Source organism: Lissotriton helveticus, chromosome 9, assembly GCF_964261635.1.
Source record: "Lissotriton helveticus chromosome 9, aLisHel1.1, whole genome shotgun sequence".
Taxonomy (NCBI): Eukaryota; Metazoa; Chordata; class Amphibia; order Caudata; family Salamandridae; genus Lissotriton; species Lissotriton helveticus.
In genome coordinates, this window is record NC_136070.1 from 909,808,584 (window position 1) to 909,826,187 (window position 17,604).

Here is a 17,604-nt window from a genome sequence, read left to right on the forward strand (position 1 = left end):
GGCCGACAGAGATCTGAATGATCGTGTTATTAGAAGCAACAAGATACATATTGGAAGTAGGATGGGGCAGTTTCTCTTCCTTTTCACAGAACGCAAATCCTACAGTGCATCTGCCATTTTTTCAGGATCCACTCCTGATAATTGCACACTACGCATTATCCAACAGTGGTGGATGGTTCGTTGTGAGATTGCCACTCTTGCAGCTCAACATGCAGTGTCACGTGCCACAGCTATTCCAACTGTCTGCCATGGATGCTTTCCTAGACAGGAGGAGGAGGCGCAGGATGGTCCAACATATCCAGATTTCGGTGTTCTGTTGACGAGTCCACCTTTTTCTTTAACCTTCTCCTTTCTGTTATTTGTTGGGAAACAACCGTGGCTAATGTGGCCACGCCAACTCGCAGTGAGGGATGGAGTTTTCCAAACTCTGCAGGCACGAGCTCCCCCTTTATGTTCTACAGTTGTGTAAGGGGTGGTACACCTCCAAACCTAGGCCAGTTACACCCACTTCCAGGCAGACGGTAATGCTCATTTGCATAACAAAGCCCAAAATGTTAATCACAAAAGTTTAAGGTTTTTCACATGATCACTCCAGTCAGAAAAAAAATATTTCTATATAACTTATTAGATTGACTGGCGCTTTATCAGTTTCATAAAAAAAGGAAACCAAGGACTTACGGAGGAAATAAAACTCATCTGATTTTTATTAGTAAGTCATTGAGTACCAACAAAGGGTCAGTGGAGACGAACACAGGTAAGGAACTTAAATCACAGTAAATGAAGGACTAGGAGAATGTCACCACTCAAGTCCAACAGATTATAGTTCAGTAGCACATATCATACAAAATTTATACAAAATAACAATAAGTGGCAATTACAGTACGCAACTGGTGCTTAATTTCGAGGTGCGAAACGCGAGTCAACAGGATGAGGTACACCTTCTCATGGAGGCAACGAAACAACATTAGATACTTCACAACCCAAGGTGCCATTTCTTAGAAAACCGATGTAGGGTGGAGATAGTTGACCTCTAAGATTATAAAATCCAGTCATGTGTTAAGATCTCCACAATGAAAATGTAGGAGGAAAATGTACATATGACTTATTTCAATGGAGACTATTCGCACATCTATAGGCTACCCAGAAAATCTATATGAAGGATCCATAAATACAGCTTCGGTGGCATATTAAGGGTATAGGGAGCAATTCCCAAATTGCAAGCAAATAACAGAAAATGTTCAGCTATTCAATAGGGTCTCTTTTGGGAGTTTGGCTTCATTCCATCTCGGTGAGCAGCCTCACTCCCAAAGGGGTAATAGATTTGGAGCGATGGGATAAGCATAATTTACCCCATGAATCCAAAGAATCAACCAGAGTGTGTATGGTTGAAGTAAATGAACCTCCTCCACTCAAAGTTTCTAGATGCGGCTATCACCTTACAACAAATTTGCAACCAAAAAATACACAAGTGGCCAATCTATTAATTTCACCTATATCTGTACTCTTCTCAATTCACAAGATAAAGGTCTCAGGCAGCTATGTCAGTGCAGTTTAATCACCACCACATCTGGCATACACCAAGGATGAACACACTGGGCAAGCTGAGGTGGTGTAATGCTCTTGCAGTCCTTATTCTATGCCCTGGCTACGGCCGAAGTTAGCTAGTAGAGATAGTGTGTTGCTCGCGTAGATCAACATGCAATGCTTTGGTACTTCACTAAGCAGACTAGAAAGATCCAGTGGAATTTGATAGGCCAGGTGGTAAGAAAGTGTTTTGCGACCTTTTCAGAAAAGTAAGGGCTTATTTTTAGTGGTCTTAAATACTGGATCCTACAGGGTTCGGAGGTATTTTTAATGCTCAGATCCAGTGCAGAGTTGGTAGAAGAAGAACAACGAGAGAAGTGGCATTTATGTCATAGGGTAAATGTTCTCTTCTTCAGTAGTCTCTTGAAGTGCTGTTACCAAAAAACAGAAAGGAACTGGGTCTTGGAAACTAAAAGAGGCATTTAATGCTGCGCTAAAAGCAAATCACCCCTTATTTCACCAAAACAGAAAATACGGCTGCTCTGGAGTCTCAGCAGCAGACTAAACCCCGACACAGAGAGAAGTTCATGCCAACCACCTTGGTTTTCCTAAAGCAATTTCTTCTCATCTGTTGTTTCTTATTATTGTTGTGGTTTTAATTAAATAATGCAATAATTAAATTATTCCCCCAAGGATTAAGGATGGTTTCAAGTTTTGATTAATGCTTTCATGAAGTGCCTTACTAACTTATTACAAATTATTAAAGCATAAAAATGAGAACACCAGTATACGTATTACATTGTGTTGAAAAGTACATCCCAGGCACATGTCCTTTTAGTGTTCTTGGTCGGTCTCTAATATACGCTACTCTCAGAGACTAACAGAACATACACCCATAGTCAGTGGTACATTATGCAATCAAGGACTTAGAAACTTAGCAATGTGCATAGAGAATTCTTAGTGCATCCCTCAATAAAGAAAGGAGTGTGGTCATCCACTTGTTGTTTCATCGTCTACATGCAGTTGCTCACCACAAACAGCCACAAAAGATTTGGGTCATCCGTTTTCTGTAGGAGACTTTTGTCGGTGGTAGACACGCATTATTAAAAGGCACAGTAACAGAAATCCATTGAGCTGCGTGAAATTACAAGAGGGTCTGAGGAACAGCAAACTACCTGAGCGAGAAAGGTTAACACACCCGTAAGAGCGAATTTTTACAAAAGGAACCAGCAACTTTTCATAAACATATGGCTTTTTGTAATTAATACCCATGCATACTTGTAGGCTTCCTTTTTACAATTAACATTTTAGATCAACTTGGCTTTCAAGAGATTATTTCCGCTGGCGAGCTGTTGTAGATGCCCTCCCCTATACATGGCCATCTAGTGAAAACGCTTACATGGGTGATCTATGCAAGCCACGTGCCTTATTCAGAGCAATACAAAAATACTGGAATTATTTCATGAAGGGCATGCCCTAATATTTGTACGACATAGACGGTTGTGAAAGACTGCAGATTTGGAGTGTTGTTAGAGATAAATGCATCAGCAACTGAACAAGTTTTCCATTTTTAAATCAAAATATCTAACAATTTGGATCAACGTATAGCGCTGAATCATGGATTTTGCAGTGGTGGTGAGGGGATTCGTGTGCACATTTGGTTAGGGTAGCAAGTAGTCCAAAGCAAGCACATAACACTGGTGCTAGACACTGAAGCAGGGACCTTTGTGTGTAGACCGAAATTGGCGACCTGATTTAGAGCATGCTGAGAAAGTATAATCTACCAAAAAGCAGTAGTAACACAATTTCTCCCCCCACAAGTGCAATTTTCACAATGGTATTTCCTCCAGCGGTATACCCTCCCTGTAGAAATGTCTCCTATGCGGGAAATTATGTAACCAGCTGTCTTCAAGTGGTAGTGGGAGATTTTTATAATTTTTTTTTATTCTCTCTGCACTTCACAGAAATACTTTTTAGAACATTATTTATACTTCAATGGCATTTAAGTTCTGTCCCATAATTTTCCACAAAATACCATTTCAACTTATACAAGTCTAGAAAATACATTAAGTGGTACAAATCCACATGCAAAGATCTATCTCAGAAACGAACCCCAGCAGAATAAAATGTGCTCACAATCAGGCTATGTTTCAGATCCACCCCCCCCTCCCCCCCCCCAACGTATATCCTAAGTGTGCATAAGAATGACCCCTTAAACACTCATGGTCTGTGTTCACCATGACACTCAGCAAACCATGATTCCTCCTTAAAGCAATGTAATTTCTTTCACTGAGCATGTGAGAAAAAAAAAAAGCAAAAGAACAGCTGAAATGAAAAGCACCTTGTTCCAGATGAGGGAGCAAACCCGTAAACTTGAACACACCTGAACACGCGAATCAACATTTCGGTAAACAGCAATCAAAATAATCTCTCACGCACATCCTATGGTGTGGTTGAGACAGATTTAGTAATCCTAGCTTGTATACATATTGGAACTAGTGGATTATCTCCATGTAGTGTGTGGGTATAGGTTCCTAGCAGGGGCTGGTTCAGGGAGATGGGGTATGGTAGTGACATGCGACCTCTTTGAGCAATTAGCAGGATACATTTCAATGTTAGAAACATTCTTTTTTTTGTGCAACAGACAGATTATTGCTAATGGGTGAATGATGGACACAGGCATTCCCAAAATTTGGGAGGAAAATTCCGAAGTCCCACTTTGAACTGCAGATTCTGAAATATGACTGTTTCAGAACAATAAGAAATTCAAAATTTCTCAAGCCATACCTAGAGCAAGTCTTTGGTTTTTCCTCACGTTAACCTGATGATGAATTTACTACACTTTTGTTATCATGAGCAGGCTGTATTTTTCCCTTCTTGCACGGGAGCTATGTAATCATGAGTGATGTATCACATTTGCGACTGACAGTACAATGACCAATTTCCCCAGAATAATGTCCATGTGGTAATGAACACTGTGCCAGGGCTATTTTTGGTCTTAAAACAGACAATATAAAATTCAGTTTAGGAAAGTAAAAGAAAAACCAGAAGGTCTACAAAAGGTCTAATTTTGGTAATTACTGCATTACTGTAGATAAAGAACGTTATGGTGGGTGGCCAACAATGCTTTACTTGGAGGAAAAATACCCAATTCTGGTTATGAAATTCCCAGATGGAAAATAGCTTTGTTTTAGAGCATTGAAACCGGGCTCTAGAAGATCTTTAAATTTGCCTCTTAGAACCTTTCAGAAAACATTTCGGCGTACTTTATGTATGGAGAACGTTGCATTAGATACTAAAGAGAATGCATGCAGAATTTAGGTACAGCATGGGCGATTAATGTTGTTTCAGGAGGGCCTAATCCATGCCGAATTTTCAGATTTTAATTTTCTGCCCTGCCCTGAATGTTGTATGTTTAAAAAACAACAGTTTTCTTCTAACTAATTCAACCCCATCAGCAGTAGGTTTTAGCAGTGGGTTCAATGTGACAAATACATGTTGACCAATAATTTACTGTAAATGAATGGGTTCAGTCTGTATAAAAATAACTTTCTACAAACCCAATTTCGTATCTCACAAAAATGTGCAATAGTTTTGGAATCCTGTGCCATGTGCATTTTTATGGCAAGCCTCCCCAATATGGCTCAAGAAAAATGGCGTACATTTTCACCACTTTCATTAGGATTACATTTTTCTGGATTAGACTACAACAAACTGTTCTGGGCTTTGATGTGATTTTTAGTCTTTACAAAAGTGTTGACAAGCAGTCTGCAAAATTGACACATCAAGAAAGGTATAGCCAGTTCGACAAAGGGTCCTCTGCCTAATAGTGTTGTAGACTGCCTTACAGATTTCTGCGGTGTCTACAATTTGTGCGACAAGTTTTTAAGTAGGGGAATTAAAGTTTGATCAATCTACCTGTACAGTACTTTCCGCACTTGGGGGAATCCAGGAGTCCTAGCTCTTATAGTGAGTATTTGTTAACGAGGGAAAGAATAAGAGTGATTATGGAATGCATTTACAGGCTCACTGGTGGCAACCTCCCCTTCGTAAAGAATGTTTATGAAGCCGGCATTATAGCACTGCTCAGAAGTAATCACTCTTCTTTCTTCCACGTTTCTTGTGCTTTATAATATATTCAAGTAATTTCGTCTTTGAGATAAGAGAAGACCAGGCAACCTGCGGCATTTCGAGACATGGCTGCTTGTGAAATTGTAAGAGTAGACTATAGGTCTACTGAGCCTGGACTTTCTTTCAGCCGGAGATGGCTCGGACCCTTTTCTGTGCATTAGTAGGAGGTAATGTAAATTACAACGCCTTTGGAAATACAGTGGATGTTGCTCCCATAAGTCACTCAAGTGAATCACTCACACTATCCCACTTGTAAAACTGTTCCTTAAACCCTTCTTTTTTGTAGAATAGTGACTTGTGAAAAGGGGCTTTTCCCACAACACCAAGTATAGTCAGTGAGAACACAAGAAAATAGATGGCATATAGTGGTTCATAAGTATACCTCTTTCCCCGCCCATTATTTAGGGCAAGAAACTAAAGAAAAAAACCGATAAAGACAGGCTTGATTCTCCCAGGGATCCTGGATACCGATGTCAACTGGTTTCTGAATTTTTTTTCTTGATGACCACAGATAACATCTGCAGAAGATCAGCACCACATTGCTTCTACACAAGACACCAAAGTTCTGGAGCTTCCGGAGACCAAGGATGCCTCTCCAGTGGTGGATCAGGCATAAGTCTCCTCTCCTGGGTAACACTTGCAGCAGCCAACGTTGGAGAAATCTATTTCTGGCTGCTGATCCTGCTCATCGAGAAGCACGTTGGATGGCTTGTCCCACTGACTGATGATGTCTTCCACTCGACTGATGTACAGCAAGCATAAGAGAACTCCCAGAAACTGCACAACGAAAGGAAACACACATTTATTTCAGGAAGAGTCCAAGACATAGAATGAAATCCCTTTAACAACACACAGTATTACTACACAGTTCAGCTTTGTATCCCAGGTGAAAGAGTAAGGAAATGAGTCCTATTTATGTCACAAAAATTGGAAATTACCAGCTGCCCTTATTGGTAAATCCCAACATGAATGAAACATGCCTGTTTGCTTCCTAGGTGGGTGGGAAGTATATGCAATGTATTCACATAATTCAAGTGTTTACAGTCATCACTTTTTCCTGTTGTCAGGTGAGCTGCACTAAGTGGTGTGAGTATGCCCTTAAGTGGGTCTCATGCTGCGCCTCCCGAATGAGTCAACGCAGAAACATGTCTGGAGTTGACTGAAGGGGCATGGGCCCTGGCTGTATTGTTTTTGGGGAAGGACAAAGGTTGATTTGCCTATAGTTGGTCTCCTTCTGTAATTGCACGTAAGAGCTGAAAAATGATGGAATGGAGTGCACACAAAGTAATTACTAGTGATCTAAATTAATTCAAGCAATTCCATCCAATACATCTTTGCTGTCTGAACCCATGTGCAATAAGTCCATGGCTGCCAGCATGACGTGAGCTGTGCAATAATCAGCACACATCTCTTACCCTCATTTTGTATTCCTAAATATTTAATTTCTAAAGAAAATGTAGTAATTCCTTTAAAAAAAAAAAACACAATGACAACAATGTCAAAGCAGCCTCAAAGGTCTAGACTTTGTTTATCTGAGAACACCAAGAGGTTTGTGTCCCCTCTTCCCAGCTCATGACCTAACATTTGGGCTTTAATTTATTTATTTTTATTACAGGCCACCAGCACCTGTTTTTTCTCTCCAGGTGCTGCACACATGTTCCCTCCCTTTAATATCCCTCAGTTTGCTTCCCCCCTCCACTTCCCCTCCGCACCCTCGCTCCCCCCATCCTTTGGCATCTTTAACTCTGTTTTAGCATCTTAATAGGTGAATCGGGGGGGGGGGGGCAGGGGACTGGATGTGTGAATACAGAAGCCCTCTACCCCTACATCCCACTAACATCACAAGCAGCATGGAGGAGAAGGAATAGGTCAGTGGTAGACTTTCCATAGCTCTGACCAGACAACTGCATTGCTCCTTAAAGATCCCCGATCTACTATTAGATGGCAAGGTGAGAGGGTGTAACTTCTTTATGTGAATATATTCCTCATGCAGACATAGTGCACACAACAGTGTCAGAAGTCAAACCACACATCTTTCAGTTACGCGTAAAAGGTGTAGCACAGCAGAAGCACACCCCACTCTGTGAGGCTTGTCAGTGATTGACATTCAGCCCTGGGCACATCAGGGCTTAAAACTGAAGCACCCAGGTCCAAAGCAATCAGTGATGCTCCCTCATCACGAGGGGACGAGACAAAAGGTGAATTTCCAGGCTGAAGAGATCATGCGCACAGGAGCTGTAACCTCCCCAGCCCTGCAAAGTACAGCCATTTAGTTCATGGCTGCCTGTTCTGGAAATAAAGAGTGTTTGTCAGGCTGACCTTTACTCAGCCGGACAGACATTCTTTATAGTGGCCAAAAGGTAAGGGAGGGTGGCCCGTCGGCCCATTAGGATGGGGCGCAGCTGTAAGTTACCACCCTAGCTCAGTAGATGGTAACTTTTCAATGTTTTGCAACTGTATTGCGGCCAAAAACCTTGATTAATACCATATCTGTAAAAAGCAGATACTGCTAAGACACTAGTGTTGACTCAGAGCCTTTCACAACATGGGGCCTCAATACCTGAATGAAATGCTCCTCGTTCACTACTGCCCCCTTATAACGCAGTGATCCTCACGGGCCATCTTTTTAAAACCCTCTCAAGATCAAATTAGTGAAAAGAGGAGAACACTTCTTTTCTGGCAATAAGGGCGTAGAACGATCTTCCCCTAGTGATGAGGTAAAAAGGCAAATTAAGCTGTTTGCAAAATACTGTTGAAGACACCTTCATTAAGTGCTGATTAAGCCTTTGGCATAGCTTTTTCTCCTGCTGCTTTCAGGGTCAAGATGCTCGGAGGCAGATAAAATAAATAAAAATACCCAATTGCTACTTTGACGGGGAAACCCTAAATACGCTTCTTTTAAATAGTAATTGGTTATGCCTTTCTAAACCCATTTTGAGATTTGCTAACAGTGCTGAATTAGAAACTGAGTTTAGTTCATTAAAAAAGCCGTTTTGCACTCTCATAACCCGTGATGTAACAAATCGAAGGCTCTGCGTCCGCAAAATGACTTTGTACATCAGGTCGCCAGGTTCCCCAATTGTTATTCATATTTTTTTATTTTGAAGGTTTTTATGTAGGGCGAACAAGACTCATGTGAGTAACAGAGCGCTTTACAAGTCATATGTGGCAAGCATAACATAACATGATCCAAGTGAAAAAGATATACACAGTTCATAATCGACAACACTAACAGAAGATCAACTATGGAGCGAAAAAAAAACATCATACGTAAAACAGTAGCTAAGCAGTTATAGAGTTCACGTGAATTTAGCCATGAGGATCGCTTTCACTTCTTTTTTGAAAGCGGCCGAGGAAGGGTTCATTCTCGTTTCACTGGGCAAAGCATTGCAGATCCTGGGAGCCATCCCAGAAAAGGATCGGTTATAGTTTTGTTTTTTTGGCAAATCGTTGTGGTTTTATTAGACTAGTATTGGTTCTCCTGGAGGCTCTAATGCCCGCAGAGAGCACCAGTTTCTGTGCTAGGTAGTGTGGGGCATTGTAGTAGAAGGCCTTGTGCGTCATGCAAGCGATTTTCAGATGGATTCTGGCTTCAAACGGTAACCAATTGAGGGCCTTCAAGTCTGGGGATTTGTGAGAGTTTATCTTAGAACCCGTGATGAGTCTCGCGGATGAGTTGATCGTGGCTCTTAGTGGGGCTGTCGAGAACCTTGGGAGGCCACATATGGTTGCCGCCCCATAATTCACGTGAGGGATAACTAAGGCTTGAACTGCTTGTTTCAGTTTACGCAGGGTCCTCATGTGGCAGTTAGCTCCTTTTGTGGCGGCGCTAATATGTTTCTGCATGGTTAGGTTACTGTCAAGTGTTAACCCTAGTGAGTTTGCGGAGTCCACGATGACAGGTTGACCATTAAGGGCTGTTAGGTACTTCATCCAATCCAGGATAGTGGGAGTTTTGTTGGGGGGAGCGAGTAAGAGGAATTCCGTTTTGAGGGAGTTTAGTTTCAGAGGGTTTTCGGCCAGGTAAGTGAGTTTTTTGAAGAGTGGAGTTGAGCGATTTGATGTCGTCAAGTGAGTGGATCTTGTAGATTTGGGTGTCGTTGGCATACATGTGGAAGTGAATCTTGGCGAGGCTGAGAAGATCGGTAAGAGGTTCCATAAAAAGGTTGAAAAGGGTGGGTGAGAGGGAGGAGCCTTGCGGAACTCCTAGAGTGACTGGCAAGGGGTTGGACAGGGATTGGTTGACCTTGAATCTTTGGGATCTATTTTGGAGGAAAGAGGTGAACCAGTTAAATACAATTCCAGACATACCCATTCTGTGTTTCAGGAGATCGAGCAGGTTTTAGTGTTTAACGGTGTCGAAGCCTGATGACAGGTAGAGTAGGATTAGTAGACAGGCTTGGTTTTGGTCTAGGATTTTCAGAGCGTCGTCTAATATATGTGTCATGGCTGATTTAGTGCTGTGATCTGCTCTGAAGCCTGATTGGAATTGGTTGAGGAGGCTGAATTGATCAATGTGGTTGTTCAGCTGAGTGTTAACGCATTTTTCCAGGAGTGTGGCTAGCATAGGAATGTTAGAGATCGGAGGACAGTTATTTAGGTCTGAGGGGCCAGCTGACGGTTTCTTCAGGATTGGCGAAACCTGACCTGATTTCAGGATGTCTGGGATAGATCCTTGAAGGAGGGATGCATTAATGATCTTGGTCCACAGGGGTAGGACCAGAGGAATAAAGTATTTTAGGTAGTTCGCCGGGAGTGGGTCTGTGAAATGATTGGAGAGTTTCAAAGCAGTTAGCGTCTTTAAAATGGTATCTTCACTGTAGGTGTTGAAGTGGGACCAGGCAGCCTTGTTTTTTAGTTTACATTTTGGGAGGACCATAGATTGGACACCTGCCCAGGGCCGTGATGGGTTATTTTCCAAGTCTGAGATGGATAGGAGGTCTTTGAGAAGATCTAATTTAATGGATTCAGTCTTAGAAGCGAAAAAGGAGACAAATTCATCCGAATTGGGTAAAGAAATAGGTATAGCACTAGGGAGACTTGGTAAGCTCTTGGTCTGGGCTTTGATAAGATCGAATAGCCTTTTGGGGCGGTTCTTGGCTAGGTCTAGTTGAGACCTGAAGAAGACTGTTTTAGCTTTTTTGATCTTTCTGAAATGTGTGTTTCTGGAGATTCTAAGAAGCTTGAGATGGTCAGCTGAGGGCTTGGCCCTCCATCGTCGTTCACAAGCTCTAAGAGTACGTCATAGATAACATGGCCCGCAGCAGTACATCTTAAGCAAATTGTCAACAGCAGATATACATTATAAATTGGTATTATGTATTTTTCATTGTGTTTCTCAAGGATAGAGAAATGTTGACAGCTCCAGAACAGCGGAGGCATAAAATGCATGGACCTCATGGAGGAAAAGTGGATAACCTGGGCCGTGTTAATTCCGAAGAACGTTTATCACAATTTCTCTAGTCAAACTACCCCACTAAAAAACCCACAAACTTTTAATGACTTTGGAGAGCCACTAAGATAAGATCAAATTTAATGAATGTAGAAATTTGCGTTGGCTCTGCCTTTCTATCACTGGTCAAATTAGCCACTGGCGAGATGTCCTGTTTGGCAGGTGCTGTCTGACTGGCCTTGCTTTTGTCTGGTAGCACTTTGAGTTTTAGGATCTGTAGTTCTGGTTGTAAAGCATGCTGACTGCTGTCAGCAAGGGCTGTGGCTGTTTGCGTGTCTCACACTGAGTCGCTTGAAAACCAGGTGGATCTTCTCCACCTGCTTTTCTAGAAGCATCTTTTCTATGTATTCCGCTCTACCCTTATATGACTTGTCAACTTTACATCAGTGTAGGGTAGGTTCAGCTGCATGAAAAGTATCCCATTAATTTTATTCTGCTGGGTCATGGACGCAGCTGTCAATATGGGAGAATGGCTCGAATGAAGAGGCAAAGCTCAGTTTGAGGTGTGGGAGCTAATGAGCAGTCTATTCTTCAATGTAGCTCCCGTAGATTATATTAAAAATGACCTGATTTCTCTTAACTGTTTTGTCTCATGTTTTACTCCCCAGTGCGCAGCAGCTTCCACTGAACACCCATGTTTTGTGCACTGCCTTATTATAGCGAGTTAAAGCAACAAACAGAATGCACCCGCAGGCTTCCCTTTTTAATGTGTTAAAAAAAGTGGAGCCAGCAATCAAACACCCACAATTACCGCAACAAGTACAACATAGATACCTCTTCCCTTCTCCCCCCCCTCTACCCCCTCTGGTGTCCTCTCTCCCAATCAGCACTTTCCTCCCTCGTACGTCAGTCACCTCAGTCTTCCAGTTTACTTCTTCCCATCATCCCGCTGAATTATTTCACTCCTACCTTCTCCCCACCCGCCTTCATTTGTTATACCTACCAATGAGACCATTTCAAATGTGATCCTAAAAGCGAACATAACAGTAAGACTGATCACGCAAAACTGCTTTTTGGGTGTGGGGGCGGCAGGGATTCGAAAAATCCATCTCTTTTCAAAGACAGTTCACACCTAAGACTAATAACCAATCCTCTCAATGATCACCCTCTTACAAAGAGCAGTCATTTCTGCTTCAACCAAACTCTGGAGTTTTAGCGCTGCCCATATCAAAGTTACACACTTCCTTTGTAATATGTTTTTTTAAACAAATGAAGGTCCATACACCCACAAAGCTATATGTGTTTTTTACAGGCCACTTGTAACTAAATTCCTGTTTTTGCGCAATAACCCCCTAACGTTTGGACTGATGATGCTTGTTTTTCGACTCTGAAAGTGCACCAAGTTCTTCCATACAGGCCTCAGTCCCATTGCTCTGGCCCTTAAAAGGTGTAGGTCTAATTAGACTACCAACAATTGGAATACATTAACTTAATACAAGTCCCTGCCTAGTAAATGGTATCAGGGGTACCCAGGGCCTGTAAATTAAGTTTCCCCTGTGGACTGCAGCACTCATTGTGCCACTGCAAGTGTGACAAAGGAAAACATGATTCCCAGCCATTGCAGGCTGGCAGGGCAGTTTAAAACGGCTAACTCAACATAGCCATTCAAACCAATGGCAAAGTCCCAAATGTTCCTTTCTTTTTAATATGTATAAGTGATCCCAAGGCAGTACCATTGAGCCCTAAAGGCAGGGTGCATTATAAGAAAAAGTTGGACATGCAGTTTTTAACTTACATGTACTGACAATAAAAACCCTGCATTGGCTTATTTACTGCGGAAAGGATGGTAGCCCCGTTGGCGAGTAGGGAGTTACAAGATGACAACTCTGCATTAATAACTTCTAATAGGGACTACTAAACATGGTACTTCAAGGCATCAAACTAATCGTTGCACTAACCCTGACTTGTTGATGAAGTCAAATTTAAGGAAATGTTATACAAACGGCAACGTTGTGACTCAAAGTCTCTGTTTACAGAGGCACAGAAGCTTCTGTCCTTCAAACAGACTTCCGCCCTGCTGGGGGAAGGTGAGAACAACTCTTAGGAAGCCAAACAAGGGACCTGCAGAGGGAAGAATTGCAACCTCCCTTGGCAGAATGGCCAAGAATGAGTGGGAGCCCAAAAGGAGAACTTCAAAGGGGAAGTCATCTTTGAATGACAAATGGTAATCACACAAGGAAGGGGCTGCTCTTTTGTTGTAGGCAAACAGGCTGACATCTTGGGCAGAGAGGGTGAAGCCGTTGTCAACCTGGTTGTTCAAGGCGAGTGTCGCCGTACCTCTGGGTTGGCTAGGAAGTTCCACACAACATGAGAAGGGTCCTGCCATATTGAGTCGGCAGAATAATTCAATCTGTACTAGCCACATGCCAGACTTCACAAGAGGTCATCAAAAAGCAAGCTGGGACCTAGAGGTCACCACATATCCCAAGGGCTTGAAACATGCATAGAAGTGCCACCCTTGTCACCCAGATCTCAGATCACATCAGAACTGGCGAGAGGGCAGAAGGAGGACTGCCCTGTGGTTGTCTGGACCGAGCAAAGTGAAGCCCCATCACAGAATATATGGCACCTGCTGTACCTTGGGCTATCAAAGAAAGGACTCTGCCTGTGGTGCCCGATTTGTGGAAAAGTCATCCCGGAGACCTATACAGAGTTGGCTGAATCTGTGTTACAGATGAAGGACCACAAAAGCTGAGAAGAATGCACCCTTGTGAGCCCAGTCCTAAGAAACCTGAATACCACTGAATGCTGAGGTGAAGCCAAGGAGACAGAGTCCCAACACTCAAAAGTTGAACCAGAGTCAGCTGGACCCTGGACAGTCATCAAAGTGAAGTTTGGTCACCGAGCATGGAAGTCACTGCAAGTTAAAGGGAACCACTGGTTTTGCTGTAACAGGAGACCAGTAGACATCTGCCCCGGAGGGCAAATTCACCCCCCTTCTTGCTTGAGCACTTCGAGGTGGCCTCAGGAAGACCTGGACACCAGCTCAGCATAATTGAGCATATTCAGCATCTTGCATATCTTGCATTCCTTGCATCAGGACCACTGCATTGACTTCTATGGCAGTTTGCCCAAAGAGCAAAGAACTGGACTGAATACTGCTTTTTCTTGCGAGGTAACTTTTCAGTTGGACCAGACTGGTCCCTCTGACTGGCCCCCTGTTGGCGTTGGCTCCCACAAGAGTGCCCATATGGCGGTTTTAAAGTCACTTGTCATGGCTAACCCTAAACTGCGTGACACGTTACCTAAAAATTCAAATCGCTGTAATCCTCTGGTAGATTTGAGTCATTGAGGTGTGTATTTAAAGAGAAACATTTAGCCTATTTTTGTAAAATGGTGTTGGATTTTTATTGTGTTGCATTTTCTTCTTATCAACTGTTTGAGTACTTCTTAATGCTTTGCACTTGATGACGCCGGACTGCTCTGAGCCACAGCGACCCAGGGCTGAGATAAGAGTTTACAAACAAACCTGATTGGACCTGATAAAGAATTGTGCATATTACATGGTGATGTCACTCAACCACACCATATATTCCAAATTAGTTTAAAAGGATTTAAACTTGTTACTACAGACTCTTGCAGAGTAGTAGCAATGTCTATAGTAGTGTTCTTTAGGTAATTCAATGGTGCATATTGTATTCACCATAGACGATTGAAAGGCTTAGTTGGCAACAAGAAGATTTGAACCAGTGACCTTCCTATTGCCTTCAGGTTGAAACCGTAAGATCATTAACCATATAAACTTACAATAATATGTTGGCCAATTGCATCGTCAGGTAAGATTCTTTAGTGGCATTAAGGGTTTTGCTTTAGAGGTCTCCGGTCATCCTGCAACTCTCAGTGCATTATACTTTATCTCAGGTTGTTAACGCACTTGTTACAGAAATCTGTGGATCTTGGGTTTGAATTATTATAAAATAACTTAGAGTTAATATGCGTACTGCAAAACACACTGCAACATCGGTAAATCACATGTTCAAATCCTGGTTAGACAGTGCAGTGTGTTCCACACCCTGCAGGTCATTAGTCGCTAACCCTGTAAGTATTTGAGTTGTTTTTGCAGCAGCTGCAAAAACCTAAATCTATCCAAAAAGGCATAAGCGTGTCCCTTCGGAGGTTCAACTCAAACTCGTAAAAATAAACTGAAAAGATAGAACTTTGTATCATCCTCACAACGATTAATGTGAAAGAAATGCTCTACAAATCATATTATATTATATTCATTTTATAAATGTAACTTCCAGGCATAACTTCGTGTGCAATGTGAAAATATTCCTTACATGATACAGATATAAGCTGATCAATGTGCATGTATCTGCCTATTATGTAAGAAATATATTAGGTTTACATTTAGATATGCGAGGTGAGCATATGCGAGATTCTATTATGTAATCTGGCCTCAATTACTAATTTAATTAGATGTAAATGAGTATCTGTAGGATTCATATTCTTTGAATTAAACTGTGCTAAAGGGTCAGATCGCAAGTATGTTTTCTATGTTCATTCCATCACGTGACTGCCACTGGGTGCTGGGCTTAAAGCAACTTGGTGGTCATTGTAAACGAAACGCATGGAATTTGTCACCTTAAGATAAATAGACATCCACCACGTATTCCACTGCTGAGTAGCCTTGGGGTGCGGACACCTCTTTTTTAGATATATGGAAAGGAATTTCTATGCCTATATCTAGGTCTATATCTATAGATATAAAGAGAGAAGTAGAGGGATAGCAAATGGATGGTGAGATAGATATACATGTTTGGGTGCTTCCATTACACAAAATGCAAAGGTATAGAAACACAGATTTCACAGGTTAATGAAACAAGGAAATATTTCATAGGTAACTAAAATATAGTTCCCTATGAAATATGGATCTCATCATAATTACAGCCCACAAACCACACAGAGCTTTACCATTATTAATCCCACTAGGATAATGTGGCTTGTAGGACAATTATGCTGCAATGTTATACAAATTATATAATAGCTCGACATAATATTTTCAGAAATCTGGAAACTGTAGCAAATGTGCCTGTTCCCTAATTATGTGCTAAATGTCGCAGCAACAGGATTGCATAAATCCACTGGCGTTCACCACTGTCCATTGCTTCATCAAAAACTTATTTATGAAAGGTAAACAATACCTAAACATTCCATTTCCAATCAGGTTAGCTGCATTTTCCCATTTCAAGCTAACTTTCTTGAAATCAACATGCACTTTAAAAAGGCAGAATTTAAATATGTTTAGCATGGTCATATATTGCCATCTCAGGGTTCTGGTGATGCCACCAGAACACCTAAATGCAATTACACCTTTTGTATCGTATTTTCTCTTTTTTAGCCCTCTTCTTTGGTTAGTTCCCAATTTGTTTCTTCCCACCACAGCATGGGGCAATGGGTCAATGGTATACTTCGGCTACTAGCTTTCTTCACTGTGTGGGACGGCATTTTGTATTTGCACCCACCCTTTTCTCATTTATAAATGACTCCCCCCAAATACCTAGTAGGGTGCAGCCATGACTCTCCCAAGCTAGGAGGGCCTCCTGTTCTGGCACTTTCATTTGCCAATGACACTATTTTAGTCTCACAAACTCCAAAAGGCCTTCAGAATTTGCTTAACACGTTTAGTATTTACTGCGCATCCAAAGGTCTAGAAATAAACACGAATAAAACAAAATATATAGCAGTAAAACCTCATAAATTATTCAAGAGGAATATTACTCTTTTAGACTAGGGGCTAAAGTGTGTTTCGAATTTTAGCTACTTAGGAATTACACTGGAAACAAAATTGACATGGTTCTCCCAACTGCAAACAAGCATTTACAATGCAATGGTTTTGCCTTTGTTAAAGTTAGAGCTATTGGCATTGCTCTTGACATTATTTTTATTTATGGTTTTTTTAACATAAATAAATGGCATTGTCATTTACAATGCCACTAGCTTTATCTCTCGCAAATGACACACACAAACACCCACAGAGAGCCCCCCCAAACACACACAGAGCCCCCCCCCCACACACACCCACACAGAGCCCTCCACACACACCCACACAGAGCCCCCCCACACACCTTCTGGCCCATTATCTTTTCTCCTCATCAAAATAACTGCCACTCCCCTTTCTTTGTTCTGAAAATGTGCCTCCATGTAAGAGTGCAAGAGGCTAAAATGTGAATGCACTTGTGTTTAAGAGACCCATGGAACTTCAGTTCTAATTGATATCCTGATGCCGGTAAGCAGAAATGTCAGCAATAGATGTTGGCATTCTTTACATGCATTTCACTTGTCGCCGTAAAGCTCTACTTTCGCCTCTATTATAATGTTTCACCTTGAAAACAAAGTGGCACTCTTCGAGTTGGTGGCACCCAGTAGAACACAGGAGCAAGGACTTCACACTACCTAAAATACATGGACGAGTTACAAATGATCACGTTCGCTGTCCCATGATAGCTACAGCACAACAGCTAAATAAATGGCATTGTCATTTACAATGCCAATAG

General features: G+C 41.9%; 1 protein-coding gene across 1 annotated transcript in view; it reads right to left on the reverse strand.

The window, feature by feature from the left end:
- Positions 1-679: 679 nt before the first annotated feature.
- Positions 680-17,604, reverse strand: part of TSPAN15 (tetraspanin 15) — a 167,462-nt gene continuing 150,537 nt past the window's right edge. Inside the window, exon 8 of the mRNA XM_078661085.1 lies at positions 680-6,432. Within this exon, the coding sequence (XP_078517211.1) occupies positions 6,262-6,432 (171 nt within the window). The 3' untranslated portion in view covers positions 680-6,261. The remainder of the gene's footprint in view (positions 6,433-17,604) is intronic.